The sequence below is a fragment of the Myotis brandtii genome, unplaced genomic scaffold (assembly GCF_000412655.1).
Source record: "Myotis brandtii unplaced genomic scaffold, ASM41265v1 scaffold568, whole genome shotgun sequence".
NCBI classification, from domain to species: Eukaryota; Metazoa; Chordata; class Mammalia; order Chiroptera; family Vespertilionidae; genus Myotis; species Myotis brandtii.
In genome coordinates this window covers 563243-572293 of record NW_005370122.1, presented here as the reverse complement: position 1 = coordinate 572293, position 9051 = coordinate 563243, and the positions used below count along the sequence as shown (strand labels likewise).

Below are 9051 nucleotides of genomic sequence, written 5' to 3'. Positions count from 1 at the left end.
CAACCCCTCAATTGGCCCTACCCTGAGCGTGACTGAGGGTGGCATCGCAACCTTCTGATCCGCCCTGCTCTGTGCATGACAGGGGGCGGCACCCCAACTCCCCAATCAGCCCTGCTCTGAGCCCGACCAGGGGCTGCACCTAGGGATTGGGCCTGCCCTCTGCCACCCGGGAGCGGGCCTAAGCCAGCAGGTCGTTATCTCCCGAGGGGTCCCAGAGTGTGAGAGGGCACAAGTGGAGCTGAGGGACACCGCCCCCCCTCCCGCCAGTGCACAAATTTTTGTGCACCGGGCCTCTAGTATATAATATTAAAGATAGAAAAATGGTGGTTACCATTTTACTCTCAAGAGCTCTGAGGAGGGTGAAATGGGAAGATGTTGGTCAAGGGGTACAAAGTTTGTTATTCAAGATTAATTAAGTTATGGAAACCTAATGAGATACTATGGACTTAGCAAAGCAGCAGTTTATAAAAAGACAGTTTCAAAAGGAAAATTATTTTGTGACATGGGAAGTACATTTTTTCAAAATAAGATGGTTTATTTTTCATAAGTCCAAATATAAAAAATCAAAAAATGAATGTTTTATTTATTTAAATAATTCCTATTAATTCAAAATGGACCAGACATAACTATAAAAATCTATAAACCTTGTAGAAAAAAATGTATACAATAGAGTATTGTTAACTATAGTCACCATGCTGTATATTACATTCCCAGGACTTATTTAACTTATTACTGGCAGTTTGTACCTTTTGACCATCTTCACCCACTTCACAGATGAACATGGTCAAATTTTCTATTTTTTTCGTGAGAAGTTTTATCTAAATTATCTAATTTGTTGGTGTAAAATTATTCATGCTGTTCTCTTATTGTTTTCATTTCTGTAATGTAGGTAATAATGTCCTCTCTTTCATTTCTGATTTTATTAAATTGAGTCATCTCTCTTTCCATCTTAGCTTATCTAAAGGTTTATCAACTTTGTTGATATTTTAAAGATTCAACTTATAGTTTGTTGATTTTATGTACCGTTTCTTATTATTTCATTCATTTACATGTTATCCTTCTACTTGGTTTGAGTTTAGTTTTTCTTTCTTGTTTCTTAACGTGGAAGGTTAATTTGAGATATTTTTTATTTTTTATATAGGTTTTACAGCTATACATTTCCCTGTAAGCATTTCTTTAACCACATCCCAAAAGTGTTGGTATGTTATATTTTCATTCATCAAAGTGTTTTGCAATTTCTTACATTTTTTGTGACCCATTAGTTATTTATGATGTACTGTTTAATTTCCACCAATTTGTGAATTTAGCAAATTTCCTTCTTTTTTTATTTCTAATATAATTTCATTGTGACTGGACAATATACTTTGTATTATTTAAATAAATTTAAATTTATTGAGGCTTGTTTTAGTATTCTCTATGTATGTAATTTAGCTACATGGAGATAATTATAAATGAAAGAACTAAGAGTTGAAAACGATTGCATCTGGATTTGTGTGTTTGTGTGTGAGTGTGTGTGTGTGTGTGTGTGTGTGTGTGTGTGTGTGTGTTGTGTATAATAGAGGGAAGGAATGCTTATTTTCAAAATAATCTTTGTAGGGTTCCTTTAGTTTTATATTTCCACATATGTTTTCTTATTATTTTGATGAAAAACAAAAACTCAAAAAAAAAAGAAAATATATCTTTTGTGACAAGTTAGTATTTTGAAGCATTAAGCTATACCATTCTCCTACTCAATACCTTTCATATACAGTTATGCACACACATACCCACACACTTTTTTCAATAAGGGAAATAACCTTATATGTTTGTTTAGTAATTTTAATTTATAGGTTTTAAGTATGTCAAGATCAAGTTATATATTTTGTTAATAAATCTATATTGTGATTTTATATTTTCACACAATGGAGCTATATGCTGTTTTTAATGTCATCATTCATTTATAAGAGCATAATTAACTTAAGGGAATCCAAAAATTAGAAAAAATATATAATCCAACTTAATTCTGGTTACATGACTTTTTGGGAAGATGCATATTCAATTTGGTATTTTCATTTTTTATTACTAAAACCTTATAAATCTATTTCTTTTTTAAAAAATCTTTATTGTTGAAAATAATGCATGTGTCTCCTTTCTCCCCCATCAATCAAAGAACTTATAAATGTATTTCTTAATGTTTAGATTATAGATTCTAAAAATTTATTATAAAACTTGTATTTATATATTTACAGTTCTCTGGAGTGCTACACACTGCTTAAGATTTTGAATTGTTCTGTATTTACTGGGTACTTTAAAGGGAGACTTACTTAGTGTATTGGAGTATAATTCAGTCCAACAATGAGAAAAATGTAAAAATCCTGCAGAGATAGCACACCCTCTGAGATTTTGCTCCATAAGTTAATGCCAGTGAGGCAGATTGATTATCTGGTTTTCAGTCATTTCAAATGTCCTCCACTGTATTTATATCTAGACTGAGTAATATTCCAGTGTGTGTGTGTGTGTGTGTGTGTGTGTGTGTGTGTAGATGTAAATAGCCAGTGGGAGCTCTCCTAGTTGACCTATGGAGCAGGAAATGTGAAATCAACTACAGGGGCTTAATTTATTTCCAGTTGTAACCCATTTTTGCCTCTGGTGAATCAGGTTTGTGTACGATCAAAAGTGCTGGTGGGTAATTGTAGTTGTATTTGGTATGGGCTAGGCTGGTCTGTTTACACTGTCTCCGAAGCCCCTCCTTTCCTATGGGCCACTCAGTGACTCCTGGGCCAGTATTTAGTGTTATGCTTCCCTATATGGTAGTCACTAGCCCAGCCGTGGGCAAACTAAAAAAAAAAAGACCATACCCTTTTATGTAATGATGTTTACTTTGAATTTATATTAGTTCACACAAACACTCCATCCATGCTTTTGTTCCGGCCCTCCGGTCCAGTTTAAGAACCCATTGTGGCCCTCGAGTCAAAAAGTTTGCCCACCCCTGCACTAGCCACATGTGGATATTTAAGTTAAACCTTAAAATATTTAAAATGAACATGGCTGGTGTGGCTCAGCTGTTGAGCGTCAACCCAGGAACCTAAACATCACCTGCTGGATTCCTGGTCAGGGCACATGCCCTGGTTGCAGGCTTGATCTCCAGTAGCGGGTATGTAGGTGGCAGCCCATGGATGTTTCTCTCTCATCGATGTTTCTATCTCTCTATCTGTCTGCCTTCCTCTCTCTCTAAAAATCAATTAAAAATGTATTTTTTAAAAGAAAAATGAAAAAATATTTAAAATGAAATAAAATTTTATTTTTTCAGTCAAAATGGCCACATTTCAACCCAACCTGCATGGTCCAGTGGTTGAGTGTTGACCTATGAACCAGGAGGTCATGGTTTGATTCCCAGTCAGGGCACATGCCTTGTTCGTGGGCAGGCTTGGTCCCCAGTGGGGGATTTGCAGGAGGCAGTGATTCTATGATTCTCTCACATCATTGATGTTTCTCTCTCTCCCTCCCTCTCCCTTCCTCTCTAAAAATCAATTCATTTTTTTTTAACTGCCATATTTCAAGTTCTCAGTAGCCACATATGGCTAATGGACAGTGCAAAACATTTCCACCACCATAGAAAGTTATATTTCAAAACACTGGCATAGCTCTTTCCCTATCTTTACCCGAACTTTTCCTGCTACAATGGCCCAGGTTCTGCCCTGTGGCACAGACTGGTTAATCTGCATGCCTCACTTGCTCGCCAGGTCTCTGCAGCTCTCATCTCTGCTGCTCTGTATTTCCTCTGAATCTATTGGAAATGAGGGAGAATTGTTCATTTTCTTTTCCCACCAACTTTTTTTTCTGCTCTTTGAGGATATGCAACCTTTGGGTAAACATTTCACAGTGGTTATCCTAGATTTATAATCATTCTTAAAGGAACCTGGGAAAGATCCCTCAAGAATTAAAATACTGGCCCTAGCTGGTTTGGCTTAGTGGATAGAGCATCAGCCTGTGGACTAAAGTGTCCCAGGTTCAATTCCGGTCAAGGGCAGGTTGTGGGCTCGATCCACAGTGGTGGGCGTGCAGGAGGCAGCTGATCAATGATCCTCTCTCATCATTGATGTTTCTATCTCTCTCTCCCTCTCCCTTCCTCTCTGAAATCAATAAAAATATATTAAAAATAAAGAATAAAAAATAAATAAAATGCCATGGAGAACTATGTGAAGTTTGTTTTTAAAAAAAGAATGAAAATACAGGACATTTGAATGCCACCTGCCCCTTTCCTAGTCATAAGCATTTTTGTCTATCAACCCAGGACAGGCGACTGAAATCTTTGTTTCAACAGAATATTATTTTCACTTGAGGTATTCCTCTGTTTGAATGACAACATCTAGGAAAGCACTTAGAATGGCACCCATAAAAAAGCTTTCAAAGTTCTCCCTCTTCATTAGATACCTCAGTGGTTTCACAATGATAGAACTCAACTTCTTTTCTGTGTCACTGGGTTGCTATGTAAAAGATGTTTTACATCTTACAATTTTGTTGAGTTGATAAGACTTACATACATGAGTGAAGAAATCATGGAACCTCTTGATTTCATATTCTGAGTAATTACAGGGCTACCTTAGATAAAATCACATTTATGTAACCTGTCTATGAACATGTGAATTCAGAGAAGTCAAAGGTAGTGTGACTTCCCACATATTATTGTATGTTCATTTTAATTTGTTTTTAGGAAACTTTTTATTTATCTCTTGATCTTATTGATAACCTATTTGTTCTTTAATAACATGCTATTTAGCCTCCATGTTTTTTAATGTTTTTTAGTGTTTCTAATGTAATTGACTTCTAAATTCATGCTATTGTGATCTGAGAAGATGCTTGATATTGGATTGCAATATTCTTAAACTTGTAAAACCTTGTTTTGCATCCTAACATGTGTTCTACCTTTGAGAATGACTCATGTGCATTTGAAAACAATGTATATTCTGCAGCTTTAGGGTAAAATGTTCTATCAATATCAATTAAATCCATCTGATACAGTGTGTCATTTAGATTCACTGTTTCCTTGTTGATTTTTTGTCTGGAAGATCTATACAGTGAAGTCAGCATGGGGTTAAAGTTCCTTAATATGACTGTATTGCTGTTGATCTCTCCTTTAATGTCCTTCAGAAGTGTTTTTTATATATTTAGGAGATCCTATATCAGATGCAAATATCTTTATCAGGGTAATATCCTCTTATTAGATCCGTCCCTTTAGTATTATGTAGTGGTCTTTATTGTCTCTTTTGATGGCCTTCGTTTTGAAGTCTATCTTGTCAAATATGACTATTGCTACCCCAGCTTTTTTTTTTTCGTTTTCATTTTCATGGAAAATGTTTTTCCAACCCTTCACTCTCATCCTGTGTGCGTCTTTGGTTCTGAGGTGGGTCACCTGTAGACAGCATATATTTAGGTCATGTTTTCATATCTATTCAGCTACCCTATGTCTTTTGATTAGAATATTTAATCCATTTACATTTTAGGTTATTGATATTTACTTATTTACTGCCATTTTAATTCTTTATGCCTATGGTTCTTTCTCTCTATATTTCTTCTTCTCATTACAGCAGTCCCTGTAGCATTTCTTGCTGATTTGTTGGTGATAAACACCTTTAGCCTTTTCTTTTCTGGGAAGCTCTTCATTTCACCACCTATTTTGAATAATAGCCTTGCTGGATATAGTAATCTTAGTTTCAGATCCTTGCTTTTCATTACCTTGAATACTTCATTCCATTCCTCTTGCCTGTAGAATTTCTTGCCAGAAGCTAATTCCAGCATGTCATAAATGCAAGAAGTTTTATCAAAAGGTTGATGGAACCTTGAGGATTGCCTGCTGGAAATGGCTAAGGGCATTTCCCCACACCTAAAGATTTGCATAGATGATTGCTTGCTGCCAGACAGCTGAGGGCATTTCAAGCTACATGTTATTGCCTCCTACTGGCCAAACACCTGAAACAGCTGAAGGCAGTTCCTCCAATATGACAATGGATTCTGTATACTAAACCTTGCCTTTGATATGTATATCTACCTTGCTTTAGGACAATTTGTGTTACTAAAAAGCAAGGGGTCCAGAGAGACAGGAGAACTTGGTTCCTACAGCCAAGCTCCTCTGGCTCCCCAAAATGCCTTCCAAAATTATGTTTCATCTCTAGACTCTTTAATAATTACCTCAGCCCTTCTCCAGATTCCTCAACCTTTCTAGATGCTGGATAAGACTCCCGGCAGTTTCTGATGAAAAATCAACTGACAGCCTTATGGGAGCTCCTTTGTAGATAACAAATTATAGGGAGTGGCTATAGGATCAAGCCTCGGATTGACCTGTGGAAGGGCCACAAACAAGTCCCAGCTTGGAGGGCAGAGGTCTCTAAGCATAATTAAGCTTAACATTATAGCCCTCCCTAGTTCCTTCCTAAGTAGCTAATGGGCTGTGGGAGGTGCAACAAGTGCTGCCAAAACAAGGTGAAACGCATAAGAACATTGTAAACATGTTGACCACTTCCTGTGTTTTGCTTTGTGTGTTCTGACTATAAAATAAAGCCTCAGCTTGCAGGCGGGGTCTTTCTGTGTCCTCATCCAGGCACAGGAGATCTACCAAGCCCCAACTGTATTCACTTGTCTGTCTTCTTTAATCCTTCACCACCCCTCCTCAGGTTCACCCTTGGCCATGCAGGCACAGCACAACAATTTGCTTTCTCTTGTTGCCTTTAAGATTCTTTCCTTACTTTAATTTTTGGCATTTTAATTATGATGTGTCTTGGAGTGGGCAAGGTTTGGTTTGGGTTCTTCTTGCTTGGGACTCTCCTGAACTTATGTGACTTTTTCCTTCACCAGGTTAGGGAAGTTTTCTGCCCTTATTTCTTCAAACAAATTCTCTATCTTGCTCACCTTCTTTACCTTCAGGCACTTCTATGATGCATATATTGTTATGTCTCATGTCCCACAGCTCCCTTAAGCTCTCCTCCTATTTTTTAATTGTTTGGGGTTTTTTTTTTTTTGGTTCTCTGATTGCGTCATTTTGTCTACTGTCTTCTTATTCACTGATTTGAACCTCAGCTCCCCTATCTGCTGTGTATTCCTCCCAATGTGTTCTTTAATGGTGGTATGTCATTCTTCTTTTCTGACTGGTCTTTTTTCATAGTTACTATCTTTTCTCATACTGTTGATCATCATTGCCATCATTCTGAACTCTGTATCTGATAAATGTCTTAATTCCATTTTGTTTAGTACTTCTTCTTGAGAATTCTCTTGTTCTTTCATCTGGGGCTTGTTTTTTTGTCTCCCCATTTTGGCTGCCTGTTTGGGTTTGTGTCTATGTGCTAGATTGATCTGCTATGATTCCCAATCTCTAGTGTAGGACAATGACAGATGCTGTTTGTGACTGGCCCTGAGTACCCTGTTTGGAGCTATCAACAATCCACAGCTTGCAGCTCCCTCTGTTGTGGCTGGGTGCCTTTGGAAATCACCAAGATGTGCACCAAGGTCTGCTTTTCCTAGCTCCAGGCCTAGAAGGAAATCAGGCAAAGACTGAAAGTCTGCTGAGATCCACGTCTGCCTGCAGTTGAATAGACATTCAGTCTTGATTAGCCTCAGGCTATGAAACACAGGGTGGGGTGAGAGGTATTCCAACAAGGTGGGGCAATTGCCCCCTCACCCCCCACCCAGGCAAAAGCTGCCTGGATAGCAAATGTCTGCATGAGAAAGATGTCCTCTGTGTGTGAGGGAATGACTCTGCACAGGAAACTGGGGTGGCTCCCTTCCGAGCTCTAACCTCCGAGCCTCCAACCCTGGATTCTGCTCACACAGCTCTAGTTCCCGCTCTCCTCCCTCTTCTGGAGCCCAAGGTGAGTAGCTGCACACAAAATTTTTTGTGTTGGCCCACTAAGAGGGTGCTTGCATTTCCAGCCATTTCTCCCTGGCAGACAGCAACCCCACTGCTTTTCACTGCCCGATGTTCTGTGGGCACCTTTCTCAGGTCTGGTGTTCTGGGCTGGGGAGCCCGGCTTGAGGTTTATATCCCAGAGTTCTCAGTGCAAACCCCCCACAGCTGAGATATCCTTCCAGAAGTTCAGCTGCTGCCTGTTGGAACCCAGCCAGCCCTTTCCTATCTCCGGCCTTCCTACCAGTCTCTATGTGGTCTCCACTTTCTGTCCTTGGTTATCAGGATTCTCTCCAGCTATTCTTCAGCTTATTATTCAGGATATTTTTTTCTGTATTTCAGTTGTAATTCCAGTTTGATCCTGGGAGAGTGTCAGTGTAGCTTCCACTTACTCTGCCACCATTTTGGAATTCCCCAACATTCTTAAATGAAGCCCACAATCATGCTGTCTTTACTGTTATTGTGGTTTTTAAATCACTAAACATGAAGGAACACTACAAAAAGAACCAGTATCATAGCAACACCTCCTAAATCTTCACAGCATATTTAAAGTAAATTCAGATAGTGATTCCAAGAGCACTGAGCAAGGCCCAACTAAAGATAAATACAAAGTACACTCTGGCTCAAATATAAGTGATTTGGGGGTTAGTCTCAACTTCCCTGTCCTTCATACAAGTCATATCTTGAGTTTTCTAGACAACATAATTGGGAAAACAAGACTATAGGTTCCTTGTGTGTGCCCTGTGCACTGCTTGAAACACTCTGCAAGCAGGAGCCAGACAGCTCTAGCAATCATTTTTCTGAATTAAAGGATACACCCAGGCATGCTCACAAGTGAGAAAAAGACCCATTACAAAAAGAGCTTCAGTGATTTTTGGTATCTTCTTGGTTATGATTATCAGTAACTTCACCATACCCCAGTAATATCAGTAATAGAAAGTTGAACTTACTTCTTCGGGAGCAAATAATATGCCACATTCCATAGATGTCTCTCCCTCTAACTCTAAATAATACCGGTCAGGAAATGCAGGGTCTTTGTGTTTCCCTATAAGACAAGAAAGAGTGCATGTAAAAGAAGCCCATCTATATATATAAAAGCCAAGCAACCGGAACAACGGAACCACTGGAACAACCGGTTGCTCGGACGCACACTGTGGCAACCAACCAGCCCGATC

The 9051-nt window shown here is 38.7% G+C and overlaps 1 protein-coding gene across 1 annotated transcript in view; it reads right to left on the bottom strand.

The window, feature by feature from the left end:
• Positions 1 to 9051, bottom strand: part of CFAP47 (cilia and flagella associated protein 47) — a 429694-nt gene that overhangs the window by 320656 nt on the left and 99987 nt on the right. The window contains 1 exon segment of the mRNA XM_014549721.1: positions 8827 to 8921. Within this exon segment, the coding sequence (XP_014405207.1) occupies positions 8827 to 8921 (95 nt within the window).